Source organism: Eublepharis macularius, chromosome 14 (assembly GCF_028583425.1).
Source record: "Eublepharis macularius isolate TG4126 chromosome 14, MPM_Emac_v1.0, whole genome shotgun sequence".
In the NCBI taxonomy this organism is placed as follows: domain Eukaryota; kingdom Metazoa; phylum Chordata; class Lepidosauria; order Squamata; family Eublepharidae; genus Eublepharis; species Eublepharis macularius.
This window is the reverse complement of record NC_072803.1, coordinates 50,418,948-50,435,301: the sequence shown is the minus strand read 5'-3', so window position 1 is coordinate 50,435,301 and position 16,354 is coordinate 50,418,948. Positions and strand designations below refer to the sequence as shown.

Here is a 16,354-nt window from a genome sequence, read left to right as displayed (position 1 = left end):
CCATTTCAAAGCTTTGGCCAAGCACCCTTCTCCATAGCATCAGAGCCTAGCTGCAGTTTCTGTCAACTGTCCTGTCTGCTTCCTTGCCAGTATAAACATTCCTTTTGGCACTTGGCAAAGATTGTTCCTCTCATCCTACCGGCCCAGCTCTCATGATCCTCGTCCCACCCCCTAAGGGACTTTCCTCACTTCCTCCTCAAGAACAATCCCATCGTCTGCAGGCACAGGGAAAACAGATTGAGTTTTCCCCTTGCATTGAGGCGTAGGTGGTGCATTTCTGTTGGAAAGGGTGTGTTACTATGTGCCGGTTACGTTGCAGTGGGATGGCTTCCAGAGGAGATATTTAAGGGGGTTCTCTATCCAGGACAGGGCTCAGACTTTGAGCAGCATCCAGAGGCAAACTGCTACCATGGACCGGGCTGCTGAACTCCCCTTGCAGAGCAGTGCTTTCTGGCCAGCCAGGCACAGCTGCAGGAGGAACAGCCAGGGGAAAAACTTCGGCTGCCTCCTAGCTTTTTGCCTGCTGTCTGTGTTCATGCTGGCTTTGCCAGTCTGTTATCTGCTGGGCAGACACTTCAGTGAGCCGCAAGCCTGCAAGGCAGAGGTAAGGAAGCAGGATGAGGCTGTGTCGGTTTGTAGCAGAGGGTGAAGCAAACAGAGTAGAGGACACATTAAACATTGTTGGATGGAGGGAGAGTCTGCAGTTGTTTCGAGAAAAGTGAAACAGGGAGGGAAAGTGTAGAAGCATCCCTTTCCATTCATTTCCTCTCTCCCCTTTCTTCTCAAGTTGGTTGTTCAGACATTGCTGCAGAATGAAATTTGTATTCTGGAATGTGCATACTGAAGAAGGGACTAAATCTTTTTTTTTTTTTTTTAATGCAATAGATTCCAAAAGGTGCCTGTACAAATGCTGAATATTAAAGATGCTTCTTTCCTAGGACCTTTTGAAAATTGGTGGTACATACTTTTTATGAAGATTTCCCTCTTTCCCCCTTTCCCCCTTTCAGTTGCCCTCAGCTCATGCACAGATTATTAGGGCAATCCTAAACAAAGGGACACCCATTGGCCTCACTGTAGTTTGAAAGCTGTACCTATGCTTAGGATTGTGCCGTGCATTGTTTATGTAATTATATTTTTATTGCATCTCCAATCTATTGCCCAAAGGGTTCAAGGTGGTGAGGTTGGCTTGAAGCAAAACACATGCTTGTAAAGCTTTGTCATTTGCTGATGTAAGCTGCCAGGAGTATTTGTTTTTAATAATAAAAAGGTGTAGTAGGCATTCACTAAACAAATCCTTGGAACAGCCTTGGGAGTTGCTCTGAGAGATAAGAAATGGCCCCAGGTAAACTAGCAGACTGCATGGGTAAGGTAAGATTTGAACCTAGCGCTCCCTCGGGCATTTTTACCACTGCAGTTAACTCTTGAATGTTTTATATGGAGCAACCAAAGGTTGCCAGTGGTGGAGCAGAGCTGTGCTCCTTGGCATCCGGGTCAAAAATCACAGGTGCAGGAGGGATTCCTGGAGCAAGCTTGCAACTTGCTGCTTTTTTACTGGTATTGGGTCCCTTTAGAAAATAAAGGAAGGTCTAATTTTTAGTACATTTTTCAGACTTTTATCCCACCTTTCTTTCAAAGAGTGGTACAGTTACCAACTTGTTTATGCTGACAACCACCCTGTGAGGTAGGCTAGGCAGAGACAAAGAGAGAGATACAGACGGCGAGACAGACAGACAGGCTCCAAATCACTCAGTGAGCTTCATTCTAGGTTTCCAGTTGACAAAAGGGGGGCCAACCTCCCCTCTGCCTTGGGGCATGAAAGATGATATCTACTGCAGCCTGAAGACTGTGTAGATTGCCTGCCCCACAACACAAGATATCTGATCTGACAAAGAGGTACAGTTGTTGTTGGAGTCTTCTTGTCATGGAGGATGAAGCAAATTCTTCACCCAGGATGGAAGCTCTTGAACGCTTTCATCCAGTATAGGGAAAGTCAAAATGTTGGCTGAGGGCCAAGCTACACATGACGAATGACACTTGAACGGCAAGTGGATTGAGTGGAGGGCAAGTGAACAGGGAGAAATACACTTGCTGTTCAAGTGTCATTCGTCATGTGTAGCTTGGCCCTGAGTCAAAGCCTTAAAGGGGATTAACAGGGAAAACCTAAAGATGTTTTTCCTAGGCGTAAGCCCCGTTGAACAGATCCAGGCAGATCTACTTAGGATTGTTCTCTTAGCGCAATAGAGCAGGATCCCCCATCCCAAGATTGCATCCTGAATTGGTTTCCAAGGCAACCAAAGGCGGTGTGTTCAGTTTCCTTCACTGGGTTGGAAATGCCCAACAGCAACATGTAGCAGTAATTCCAGTTTCTTTTCATAGTTTTGGTCCATGGAGCAGATATGAGCAATTCTATTTATCCATAAATGTGACAGCTTACCTGGGTCAGGCTGAATCCCTGTAAAATTGAGGGGTGGGTTTAGATTTCAAGTGCAGGACAAGTGGCCTGAAGGGGGGGATAGAACCCTTCCCACCAATATACTTCTCCCCCAAATACCCACTAGCATCCCAAACCACAAAGGACCTATGCAGAAAAGGGGTTAGAAAAACATCATCACCTTAATGCACAGTTATGCTCATTCATGCTGTGCACATGCCCTGTGTGAATTACCTTTTCCAGAAATGTAGGGATTTAACTTACACACAGAAAGCAAGAGCTCCACCGATGACTGAGCCATGTGCTGGAGCACGACTACATAATGAGCAAGCTTATGAGCAAGGATATTTGTTCTTCATATAAGACCCTTGTAACTTTTCTTCCAAAGAATTCATGGTGGTAAATGGTGGTAAATATCAGAAACTTAATGAATATTGATACTTACTGGTAAATTTCAGAACACCAGCAGGGAATATCAGAAAATTCTATCCCTCATTCAGATCTGAATTTTACTGCACTTCTTGCATTGAAGACTGATAGCAAATAATGTGATGTCCATTAACAGCCCAATGCTTGGGAAGGGAGGAAAGCAGCAAATGTCCCAAGTCCAGCTCTTATCTCAGGTTCAGTTCCCAGTATATCTAGTTGAAAGATCTTAGGTAGCAGCTGCTGGGAAAGACCTTTCTCTCCCAGGAGAGCTACCACCTGTCAGATTACACAGGCCCAAACTAGATGGACCAAAGGTAAGATTCAGTATAAGGCCGTTTCCACACGCGTTGAATAATGCACTTTCAATGCACTTTAGTTATCCTTTAGAAGTGGATTTTTTGTTCCACACATGGAAAATCCGTTATAAATGTGCACTAAAGCGTATTGAAAGTGGATTATCCAACGTGTGTGGAAACGGCCTAAGACAGCTTCATATCTTATCCATTTCGCTGGGATTCAAACTTCCCAAGGATTAGCTGTGTGGAGCAGGTGAAGGGCTCAGAGGTTGAATAGAAGCAAGTCCCATAAGGCTGGGAAACTAGAGAACGCAGGGAAAACTGGCTGAATAAACTCTGGGGCAAGACATGAAATGATGAAGGGAAGAACTCATTGACTGTTTCCATATGTCCTTAAAGGGACAGCCCACTCATTGAACACTGGCAGCTTTTCTCCTTCACTCCACACATCTCCGATTTCAAAGCAGTGGCAGGCTGTTTGGCTTCCATTTTTTGGTGCCTTTTCGGGGCACTTTCAGGAAAGTGCAGGGAATTGCATTCTCAAAAACGGCACCAAAAAAAGGAAGCCAAATAGCCTGCGACTGCTTTGAAATTGGAGACGTGTGGATTAAAGGAGAAAAGCTGCCAGCATTCGGTGAGTGGGCCATCCCTTTAAGGATGTGTGGAAATGGCCATTGAATAGAATCTGAAGAAAAATCTTGGAAACTGTGGGCTACTGAAACAAGGAGCTCAGGTCCAAGCCTGAGACAGATCCTGTATCTCAGACCTGGTCTAGACATGCTCCAGAACGGAAATGATTTGGCAAACTGCCAAGGTGGTAGAATGGCCTGTGCCACTTCAGACTGTAGGGGAGGGGGGTTACATTTTTCAGAATTTCCCTACCATGATAATTCTCTGAAACTCGAGCAGTGCACTGCATGTGAATAGCTAGGGTAGACTCTCCTGCCCTAATGTACTTTTAAAAAAAACTAGGTGGAGCTTTTACATGGGGGAGCATTAAAAATGCAACTATCCATGTCTGCAGTTGTACAGCCCAATCTACCACCTCATTCGACTGCATGTCTTGACCAGGCCTTCGAGAGGCTCCTAAGGGTCAGGAAGTGCCAAGACACTAGAAATGTATGAAGGCAGCTCATTCATGAGAAGTTAGTCCTTTTTCTACAAATAGGTGTTATCCCTCTTGGGGGGGGGGACCACCAGGCATAGGCAGCTACCTTGTAGTGTGTTAGAAAGTCCACCTCATTCAAGTGCTGTCTGTTCTGAAAGTTTCTCCTCTGGAAACTATTCTGTCTAGACAGAAAGGATCTTTCCCAATGTCTGGTAAGTGATTTTTTTTTTCTTGGGAATGCCAGGGTCTGAACCTGTGATCTTTTACATGTTAAACACGTATTCTATCCTGAGCCAGAGACATCCCCTGAAATCCACCAAATGAAACATGTATAAGAATTGTGCTGGGGCAAGCTTGTTCACTAGTTGCACAAGTTACAATTGGGAATGAGCACTGGAATGTACGTTACTATGTGCATTTCACCGTGAATAATGCTGTGCTGACAGACACTTGTAGCTTTACTGTATTGCACTTGAGGCAGTGACACAGAGTGGTTGATCTAGTGTGATGTTATGGAAGCATTCCAAGTCTCAGGGAAATAAAACAGAATGAGCCTGGTTTGGTTCTTGCCAGATGGGAAGTTATCAGACTGGCCAGGATTAAAGTCTCCCTGGGAGGAAATGGAAGTGCATATGCCCTCTATTTGGCTCCCTCTTGCACAAGTGTTTCCTTCTCCAACAAAAAGTAAACTGAATAGAATCAGCCACGGTGCAAGGTTGGGATAATTACCTATACCAGTAGAGGAATTGATATCCAGATCTCAAACTGGGCAAATTACTGCAGTGTCCCTCCAAGCAGCAATGAGTTGGGCTAAGAATTCTGCATCTCAGTTTGAACCAGGAACCAGCCCTTCTGGTATTATTAGTAAATAGCAAGCCTTCCCAAGATTCTGGCATTTAGATTCCAAACGGACTGTTACATAACAACTAACAAGCAATTAGCACATACAGAGGTTGAAGTGAATGAAGTTACACATTAACTTTGCTGACTTTGTGTTCATTCAAGAGGCTGTCAATTCCGACTGCCAAACTGTAAGTGTCATCACTGGAGCCAAGCCATCTGGGTCTTTGCCAAGTCTGAAAGAAAGAAACCATGTCAGCGGGACTCAGCTGATTACTACAAGCTATAAATCTTCCCTTTATGTCATTGGTAGACTCCATCAACATAGTCTGGCAGCTCTAATCGGCAAAAAAGATACCCTGATTCTAAATACTGCCACATGGATTGCGAGTTGTGACCCTCCAAGATGCAATCCCTGGTAGAAGGACCAGGAAAGACCTCTGTCTGGATTTTATTTAGAGGTTTTTACCATGCAATGGGGACCCAAAATGGTTTACAACAGGGCTTTTTTTCTGGGAAAAGAGGAGGTGGAACTCAGTGGGTTGCCAGCACAGGGGGCAACTCCTGGTGGGAGGTGGCGCCCCGGTATCACATGCACACACGCAAAGTGCACACACGCTTCCAGGACCGTGCAATGATGTTACTTTGGATCAGCTGGAACAAAGGGGGAGTTTTTTAAAGTTTAAATCACCCTCTGCGAAAATGGTCACATGGCCAGTGGCCCTGCCCCTGATCTCCAGACAGAGGGGAGTTTCGATTGCCCTCCACGCAACGGCGCAGAGGGCAATCTAAACTCCCCTCTGTCTGGAGATCAGGGGGCAGGGCCACCAGCCATGTGACCATTTTCAAGAGGTGCCAGAACTCTGTTCCATCGTGTTCCAGCTGAAAAAAAGCTCTGGTTTACAATATTATTCACCTCTCCTCCATTTTATACCACGTGACATAGGTACAGATGAGAGAGAGTGACTGAGTCATGTTTCTGTGACAGAGGGAGGCTTTGAATCAATGGCCTGAGTCCTTATAAGGAAGCTTTACATGTAGAAGCATATCTGAGTGATAAGTCACTTGGCTGGGCAAGTTTCCCACAACTGTTTGAATTCAGGGGGAGGAGGCATGGAGCCCTCAATGAAATCTAAAACCAAACCTTTTGACACACATACACACCTGCTTTTGAAGGGACTTCCCATTCCACAAACAGCTGACACATATTTAAGCTGCCATTCAGTTCCATTTGAAATTACAGTTCAAATGTCTTAAAAGCAGAAGACAATTAGCTTGCAATCCCAGCAGCTTGAACTAGTCACTCCAGGTCACCTGATCTCCAAGATCTTCTGTCCTTAGTTCCTCAAAGATGCGAGCGATTCTAGCAACAGCTCTCAAAGATGGTTGTTGTTCCATTACTGTTCTGTGGAGTTTACACTGCTCAGATTCTAGCTGGTTATTCTAATGTCTTTGTTTTCCCATGCAGTCACAGGTGCTCTGTCTTTACAGTCAGCACATTCAAATATGACTGTAACATGTGCAAGAGAATAAATGACCCTTGGCTCATCTGACATGTAGCTCAGATCTGCTGCCACTGATTATGTACCAGGCAAGCTTGGATTCTTGTCTCTTTCTCTTTCCCAAAGAGGCCAAATTTTTAGATCCTTCTCTGCGACATCTTTCTAAAAACTGTTGCAGGGGGGCCCAAAAGATAAAAGGACAGAGGAGCTGACTCCCCTATAATTCAAGCTCCCTTAAAAAAGTAAAGTTATAAAGAGTTGGAAACATCTTTGAATATTTGAGGATAGCTATGATTGGTTCCTGGGCTGTATCTGCAAGGGTTTAAGGATACAGATCTGCCACATTTGTTGTAAGAATGAGAAGCAGATTCTCCTATATTACATACCTCAAAAATGAAACAATCCAGTGCGTGACTGGGTGAGACTATGGGGAAAATCTGGCAAAAGGATGATCAGATCAGCACAATCAACATTCACCAGGCTATAAACTGAAATCAGGAACTGAAACTATATTGCAAGCAGACAGATTCCAGATGGCGATAGGAGTGAGGCAAGACAAAGTAGCATTGCCAACCTCCAACTTCAATAAATTAAAGTGTGTGCAAAAAGATTAAAGCCTTCCCTTTATCCAAACTCATTGATTCCCAGACTCATGGGCCACAGGAGGGCATATGCTGGTCAGTCACCGGAGAAATATGCCTTGCCTCCACTCACTATTCACTGCTTCCATTTTAAAAAAAAACCATGTAAATTAGCAGCCATTGTGGATATATAAGGCAAAATTGTTGTCCAGATCGCCTAGGAAGGAATTGGTGTGTGTGTGTTGCAAGATGGCTGGAGCTCTGTCAGTTAACCCTTTATGGGCCATTTACCTGTTCTCAGGGTTTTTTTTCTGGGAAAAGAGGTGGTGGAACTCAGTGGGTTGCCCTCAGAGAAAATGGTCACATGGCTGGTGGCCCCGCCCCCTGATCTCCAGACAGAGAGGAGTTTAGATTGCCCTCCACACCACTCAGTGGAGATCAGGGGGCGGAGATCAGGGGGCAGGGCCACCAGCCATGTGACCATTTTCAAGAGGTTCCGGAACTCCGTTCCACTGAGTTCCAGCTGAAAAAAAGCCCTGCCTGTTCTGTTCTATTACCTTGGACCCATTTACTTCTTTCCTGTTTAATGGCCACAGAAACAAGTAAAAATGGAGTTGCTATTCTGGGGCTGCCTCCTCTACCTGCAGTGGATATTTTGTCTTTGGAATACATGGGAGCAGTCATAAGAACATAAGAACATAAGCAAAGCCATGTTGGATCAGGCCAGTGGCCCATCCAGTCCAACATTCTGTCACACACAGTGGCTAGAAATCCAGTGCCATCTAAAGGACTGTCAGTGAGGCCAGGACACCAGAAGCCCTCCCACTGCCTTCCTTCCAGCACCAAGACAACAGAGCACCACCTCCCCACAAAGAGAATACCATCTATCTCCTGTGGCTAATAGCCACTGATGGACCTCTGCTCCATATATTTGTCCAGTCCCCTCTTGAAGCTGGCAATGCTTGTAGCTGCCACCACCTCCTCAGGGAGGGATCCAAGAGCAAATAAATAAATGCTCAATTTCTGTTTCTGAGGTCCCTGTTTCTAACTATTAATTGCAAACTACCTTGCTGCAACTTTCCTGTATGAAAGAATCTGTGCCTCTGATCATGTGCAGAATGTCTTTTATTCACTAATGAATTATGAGTGACTGACAGCCATCCAACCTCCCCTTCCCTAACACCTAGGATGAGGGTTAAAGGAGGTACAATGTTCAGGCAGGCTTAAACTTCAGAACTGAAGCTTCTGGTCATGGAGTAAAGGTCACTGGGTGTGGGGGGGGATGTATGTGTGAATTTCCTGCATTGTGCAGGGGGTTGGACTAGATGACCCTAGGGGTACCTTCCAATCCTGTGATTCTATGATATATGAAAAAGACTTCTTCACTGAAGAAAGCCAAAAGACTGAGGGGGCATAATATCGAGGCAATCGTAAACTCTACTAAGCTCACACTATAGAAAAATAAGGCCTTTGAGAGGATCTTAATAAATTTGAGTCAAAAATTATTCCTAGTCTAAACTTGGCAAAATGCTTTTTCTTTACTACACCACCCAAGTGGGCAGGACATTTTTTCTCCAGGCCCATTGGTAAACTTACTTTTTGACCAAAAAAGTCCCCTATCATTGCTCTAATACCATGTTGTTTTCTGACCCTGCCATCTTTCCCATGCAGTGCCCTCAAATCAACCCTGAGCACTTCTTATGGTGTGGCAAGAAGGCTGATGTTATAGCAAGGCTACCAATGCTTCGGGCACACATCCTCCTAAGCTGGGCAGGCTCCCAGTGAAGAGCTTTCTATTCTCAGGAATGGGGGTTGGGAAGGAAAGGACTCCCACAAGGGAGTTAGCAGAGCTTTTTTTCTGGGGAAAGAGGTGGTGGCACTCAGTGGGTTGCCCTTGGAGAAAATGGTCACATGGCTGGTGGCCCCGCCCCCTGATCTCCAGACAGAGGGGAGTTGAGATTGCCCGCCACGCGGGCAATCTCAACTCCCCTCTGTCTGGAGATCAGGGGGCGGGGCCACCAGCCATGTGACCATTTTCAAGAGGTTCTGGAACTTCGGGCACCTGGGTTTGATCACACCTAGAAGGGAAAGCTCCTAAAAGTCCCATAGATGCTGCCTTGAATTTCATGCTGGTTATAACCATGCAATAAAACCAATAACTGAGCAGTGCTTAGAAGCTTATTTTAAATCAGCATGCTTGCTTGTCACCTGCCCTTCACATTGTTTAATGTCAGTCCCAGAACTGATTTTGTTCTGTTTCAGCCATTCTTCAACCCCATATTGGATTGTTGCTAATACTACGTCTTTGTAAACTTGGATTCATTTATCCTATGACATTGTTTATGGAAATGTTCTTGGCACTGTATAGAAATGCCTGCCCTTGGCTGCTTCCACACACGTTGGATAATGCACCTTCAATGCTCTTTAGTGATCATTTGGAACTGGGTTTTCATGTGTGAAACAAAAGATCCACTTCTAAAGGACTGCTAAAGTGCATTATTCAATGTGTGTGGGAATGGCCCTTGTCCTTGCCATTGATTGTACTAATCCCACCCTATGTAATCCGTCTTGAGTCTCAGTGAGAAAGGTGGCATATGAATGAATGAATGAATGAATGAATGAATTCCTCTTTCCTTCAAACACACCATATGCATATCCTCATATGCAGTCTCCCTCGTGCCTCCCATTCCAAATACTCATCCATCAAAAGGAGCGGGTTCTGTGCAGATGTGGATTATTTTTGCCTGTACAAATATTAACATCACACTGCCAAAGAAACTGTCGGTGGTGGGAGGGGGAGCTCCTATGATTTCATTTGCCTCATTGGTCCTTGATTAATTGCTTGCGTGTTTCTGTTTCCCCCCCCTCCCAGGAAAGAGCCGGACGAGTGCCTGAATTCCAGAAACAAACTGGTACGCCTACTAAGTCTAGTTTACTTTGGCAGACTCTGAAAGAAATTCTTGCAGTACAAATTCCTTCAGGCAACAACATGCCTTGTTGCGAGGATGGTTAATTAGGACCTGACTAGACAGAACAGCAACAGTGTTCACCCTAAGCGTTTCTCCCCATATTACAGCAGCTGCGACAGTGTCCCTGCCTTCTCCATTCTGCAAGCACACACCTGGGACTTCTTTTCTAACCAAAAGAAATGAAGGGATAAGGGGAGGGGAATCACAAAAGAAGGATAAGAAAGTGAGGGTGAGGAACATCCCATCAACCTGGTTCCAGCCCAGCTGAGACTCCCCTCCCCATGCAAGAAATATACTGAATGCTCATTTGTTTGAGGTGACATTATTCTTGTGAACCACTTCATCAGTCAATTTGGCAAAAAAATTGGGTAAAGATTTATTAAAGGTAAAGGTCCCCCGTGCAAGCACCGAGTCATTATTGACCCATGGGGGGATGTCGCATCATGACGTTTTCTTGGCAGACTTATTGTTACAGGGTGGCTTGCCATTGCCTTCCCCAGTCATCTACACTTTACCCCCAGGAACCTGGGGACTCATTTTACCGACCTAGGAAGGATGGAAGGCTGAGTCAACCTTGAGTTGGCTACTTGAACCCGGCTTCCACCAGGATCGAACTCCAGTCGTGAGCAGAGCTTGGACTGCAGTACTGCAGCTTACCACTCTGTGCCACGGGGTACAGTACATCAATAATAAATAAAATGATGGAGAAAAAAGATAGGAAGGGAGAAAAAAAGATGAATTTAATTTAATTTTAATTTAATTTAATTTATTACATTTATATTCCACCCTCCCCGCATCAGCAGGCTCAGGGCAGATAACAACAATTCAACATATTAAATATCACTAAAAACTTTAAAAACTCTACATCTAATCATTAAAATTACAACTATGCAAATATACAAATTTCATATATATACATATAAATAAAGAGGCAACACATAGTTTAAATTCAACGTTCTGTACAGTGGTTCTTCCCAGAGCAAATATATGAAGTATAAAGTATGGACAACAGCATCTGCATAGGAGGGCATATGATTTAACCCCCTCCCCCTCAACTGGGAGGGGGCACCGCCTGGCATCAACCATATGCCTGGCGGAATAGCTCTGCCTTACAGGCCCGGCGAAATGCTAGCAAATCTTGCCGGGCCCTGGTCTCATGAGACAGAGCATTCCACCAGGCCGGGGCATTTCATTCTATTTATGAAGAGGGGAGAATTAATTTATCATGTCTGTTTCTCCTTTCCCCCCTCATCTCTTTGAAACAACATCTTTCCTTACTCATCTTCCCAACAGCACAAAAAAATAGCTCCCACTGCTCATATTTTTCCCCAGAGCAGAAAACTACTCCAGCAGCACGCTAGAATAAATTCTGCCACATGCTTAAGTTTGAGATCCATCCTACTCATGTAGAAAAAGAAGTAGCATAGAGTATGATTATCACAGCAACAAAAGTGTCTCCCTTGCATGCTCCCACGCTTTGTTTTCATAACCAAGCAATGATACCAGAAAAGTCTTGCAATGCCAGATGTTTTAACTTCTTTGTGCCAAAAGGCTTTCCAGTCTGAACAAACCACAGGGGAAAGCTAATGTCCACAGTAAAGAGCAGCATTAAGAACTGTAAAACGTTTGGATTAGAGAGGGAGCCAGTTAGAATTAAGTCTGGCAACCAAAGATTTGCAAACATTCTCCTGGTCTTTTCTCCCATTTTTTTTCCAGTTCTCAATCTTTGGCTGCTTCCACATAGTAACAGCCAACAGAAAGTCGTGAAGACTACCTGAGAAAAACAGTGAAAAACTACTTAATGTGTCTAATATATCCTAACAAGGCTTTCACAGAAAAAAAGTATTCTTATTGCTATGCTCTCATACTCATTATTTTCTCTGGGACAACAACAATATATTCAGTCACAGTCCTGAAGCAGTTGTGATGCAGCTTCTGGCCGACTGTTCACTTAATGGCTACTCAACCTAACTTATGAGTAGAGATGGGCATGAACCGTAAAAAAACCGAACCATATGGTTCATGGTTCATCAAATTTTATGAACCACGAACTTTCATGAACCTACCCCTGGTTCGCGAACAGGTTCATTTGGTTTGTGAAAACATCACATCCAGGTCCGAAAATTGTCACTTCCAGATCAGCAGAAGGTCACTTCTGGGCCAGCAGAAGTTCACTTCAAGGTCAGCAGAAGGTCTGCAGGAAATCCATCTCCTATTGCCTAGGAAACTGATTGATTGGCACCAGGCTGTCTGCAGTGAAGAACCAAAAAACGAACCAAATGAACCAGCCTAAAAGTTCATGGCAGTTCATCAGAAATGGGATCTGACGAACTGCTGGTTCGCAAACCACGAACTGGCCTGGTTCATGCTTAATTTTGGTTCGTTTTTCGGTTTGTGCCCATCTCTACTTAGGAGGAGGTACAAATACTAAAATGTTAGTGCAAAGTAAACATTTTTTCCTCTTTAACAGTTGGATCCAACCTTACTTATTGCACTAGTCCAATAAAATACATTCAAGCCCCAAGGAAATTAGCAACAGTAGGCATAAAGATAAAGTCTGAATGAAAATCACAGGTTAGAGACTTAAAGAGTAATAAATGATTATCTCCCCCTCCCTTTTTTTCTTTCTCTAGCTCCAGAACGGAAGCCAAGGGCCCACTTGATAGGTAATTTTTAGTGACTGCTCAAATTACAGGGGGGAGGAGAGAGTCTGGTATGCAAGACAATAAAAGAACATGGGAAGGGACAAGAAAGGGGTATTTCAGGGCATGATGAGAAAGTCCTCTGTCTGCTGCTTATAGATTCTTAAATTAGAGTACAGGATGAGCTGCAGATCTCATTGGATTATCTCCACGAGGATATCTTCCACACAGGGATAGGATTTTGCGATTTTGATGGTGCGGCTGCAGATAAAGCACAGCAGCAACAGGCTTCCTTGTGGCAGATTTCCCCACATTATCCCAGCCTCAATCCCCCCAGAAGTGACCACGCTCTTCCCCTGGGCCACCAGGCATTTTTCAATTTTTTAAAACTTGGCACTACAATAGGTGTAGCAGTTTCTCTGGATTCCCAGCTTTTAAAAAAAGTAAGTCTCTAGCCTCTTTCCTTGTGGAGATACGCCTTTTTTCTTATATTTCCTCAAGAACCAGCTTAGAGACTTAATTTTTTAAACAATGAAAACTGGGGATTCAGAGAAATTGCTACACTTACTGTCATAATGGCATACCTGTATGAAATACCCTCCCTTCCGGTTGCAGGGGGAGGAAATGGAGGGAGATAAGGACTTGGAAAATGCCTATCGTCTGGGCCAGAAAATCCAAATTTGCCCATCCTCACAGCAGCCATGCAGGCTTTACTGAGATCTTTCCCAAAACTATGGAGCAAAGCAGGTTTGAGACAGAATGGAGAAAAGCTCTGGAATCCCCCACAGGTGCTGTGGGGAAGCATGGCAGAAATCCCACTTACCCAAAGCATTGAACTCAGGGAAGATAACCCGTGTGGAAAACACCTTAGCGTTGGTTACGAAACAGATGTCAAGATGCTCCAAAGGCCTTTAAGACAAAGGGGAGGGGAAAATGCCACAGGTTATAGAGCAGCTAACACAAAATTCATGGATGCTTTTTCATGAACCCAAAGGGGTATGAATAAAACTAATTTGCTTTGCTTTTTCTTTCAGTGTCAGGAAATCAAGAGTTGGCATGTGAGCAACAAGAGTTCACAGTTCTCAAGTGGAAATATGGCTCAAGTTTGAAGTCTAACATGAATTACACAAATGGATACTTGGTGATCTCAAAGAGTGGAGATTACTTTGTCTATGCTCAAGTAACTTTTCGAAATCATTCTCTGGAGAAGGATAACTGTAGCATGGTTACCCATGTAACACAGACAATCTCAAGGATCACAAGCGGCTACCCACGTCCAATTACGCTCCTGAGCAGCAGAAGTTCCATTGAAAAGACACTGACCTGGACTCATGCTAGTTATTTGGGGGGTGTGGCCAAGCTAAACGCAAATGACAAACTGCTTGTTAATGTCAGCAACACTAAACTAGTCCATACAGAACCCGAGCAAACCTTTTTTGGTGCTTTTTTAATCTAACTCCTGGTAAGGGATCCTGTATCCCAAACCCCATTCCAGACATAGGATTAATCATTATGCCATGCACTATAAAAATCCTAGCCATTCAGGGGTTATTGAACTACTATTATCTAAGAGTGGTCTGTACCCTACTTCTCTACTTCCTCAAAGACATGAAACTTTCCTCCAGTCCGAGGAGCATTCTTCTACCTTAAGGAGCTCTTCCTGTGCCAAAAATGTCATTTAAGTTGGACGAAGGTTCATTAGGCTGGAGGAAGGCTTCTGATTTAGCTGAGCAAAGTGATAGAATACAGGACAGAGTTTTTGGGAGGAGAAGGGTGTAATATTACCTCAGTTGTTCTTGTCCTGGGAAAGCTCCCCATTGTGCAGAGGTGCTCTGTGTTTCTTTATTGAAGGGGGATTGTGACTGGAATATAAGTCTTTGCTTTCTATAGGTTGGGATCCATAAGCGGATCATAAGAGTCCCACCTGCTGAGCCCCAAGCCAGGTTTCTTTTCTGTCTTTTGGAAAGACTTGTTGCAAATATGCATGCCTAGAGAACAAGAACCATAGCTCCTTCTCATCTTTGAATGCACACTGAGAGAAGGAAAAGGGTGCCAAAATGTCACTCAGCACTGGAGAAGATTCCTCCATCGCTGTGACATGTGGCTTCTCTCTTACTATAGTACACCTCCTAGTGGTCGACTTGTGTTTTCTGTTCTCTGCTTTCTTGGTGTGCTGTCTTCACTCCTGGCCTTGACACCAGTGAAGTCCTCCTAACCCAGCCTTCCCCTTTTCCTGTCTTGTGACTGCTGTCATATCCTCGCAGCTCATAGGTTAGAAAAGACTACTGTTTTAATTCATCATGTCTTCTCTTAGATTTCACTTTATGAGGCAGGTGAGTTTGTCTGCTTTGGTGGGAAACCTTCAGCCAATCACCCGTGCTGCTCAATGCTGCTCCATAGGGTAGCGGGAGAAAAATATGGGAGAGAACAAAATGACATCCATCAACCCCACAACATCACCTCTGGCTGCATAACTGGAAGGGCAGCAACAAGCACAGTATCCTTAGTATGAGAATTAGAGTGTTATCACAGTGTAACACAACGTCCACATTTTCAACTGTGAAATTAGGGAAGCTAGTGAGATTTCCATTGGATAGGGAGAGTAGCCTTCATGATCATGAGTGCACAGATATGATCGGGGGGAGCAATGCTTGCGGATGGGTTGCTGAATTTCCCAGTGACAGTCTTTGCAATGGAATGACACTGGAAGGAATGGAATTTTGGTGAATTCTCCTGTTATAAAGAGTAAACAGTTATTCAAAATGACTCACAAGCTAAATTATTTGTATGTTATATAGCAGCTGTACATGCAGAATGTGAAACATTTGCAGAAAACAATTTGGACTATGACTTCATGAGAGATGCACAGGAAATTTGGTGGGGTCAAGAATAGAAGGGGGGAATATTGAACTTCTGTACCTTTAGTGAGTCTACTCAGTAGAAACTTTGCCCTGCTTCTTGTGGGGAGGAGGGAGAATTAAGTTGGCACTTATTTCTTACAGATGTTGTAAACCTGTGAATGGACAATACCACTACAGATTGCAAGTAGACAACGGCCATTTTCACACTGCTTACCTTCTCTCGGAACAACCTGGAACATTGTGCAAAAAACGTGGAAGATCGCATTTTCTCGCACGAGATTTGCGCAACATCGCACAAATCTTGAGTGAGAAAATGCGATCTTCCGCATTTTTTGCACAATGTTCCAGGTCATTCTGAGAGAAGGTAAGCAGTGTGAAAATGGCCAACGTTCCTCTATAGAAAAAATATCCCTCCTTTAATAGAAAGTTAACATGTTAGGGTGAAGGCTATGAGCTGCTAGAATGGAACTATGCTAATATGCTAGTTTTCTATGTCTGGGGATTTTTTTTTTAATATGAAGGAGCATTCTTTCCCATGAGCCTTCATTGGCAGAATAAAATCATTGGTGTTTTTGACCATTAAAGTAGTCATATTTAAGTAAGAAATAAAAATTTTAAAAATCGCTATCAGCAACAGTGTGGCATCACTTCTAGAAATAACCAGAAGTAATACCAGTCCTTTCTAGGAATTGACA

General features: G+C 44.0%; 1 protein-coding gene across 1 annotated transcript; it reads left to right on the top strand.

The window, feature by feature from the left end:
- The first annotated feature begins 334 nt into the window (after window positions 1-334).
- Window positions 335-15,854, top strand: TNFSF15 (TNF superfamily member 15). The gene is made up of 4 exons (XM_054997318.1): window positions 335-604; window positions 10,060-10,099; window positions 12,790-12,822; window positions 13,833-15,854. The coding sequence occupies exons 1-4, from the start codon at window positions 410-412 to the stop codon at window positions 14,252-14,254; spliced, it is 690 nt and encodes a 229-aa protein (XP_054853293.1). The 5' UTR covers window positions 335-409; the 3' UTR covers window positions 14,255-15,854.
- The last annotated feature ends 500 nt before the right edge of the window (window positions 15,855-16,354 follow it).

What these genes read in the sequence shown, in the direction of transcription:
- TNFSF15 (XM_054997318.1), top strand. Translation starts at nt 410, where the DNA reads ATGGACCGGGCTGCTGAACTCCCCTTGCAGAGCAGTGCTTTCTGGCCA. An exon ending in TGAATTCCAGAAACAAACTG is followed by an intron (nt 10,100 to 12,789) that starts GTACGCCTACTA and finishes TTCTTTCTCTAG; the next exon opens with CTCCAGAACGGAAGCCAAGG. An exon ending in GCCAAGGGCCCACTTGATAG is followed by an intron (nt 12,823 to 13,832) that starts GTAATTTTTAGT and finishes TTTTTCTTTCAG; the next exon opens with TGTCAGGAAATCAAGAGTTG.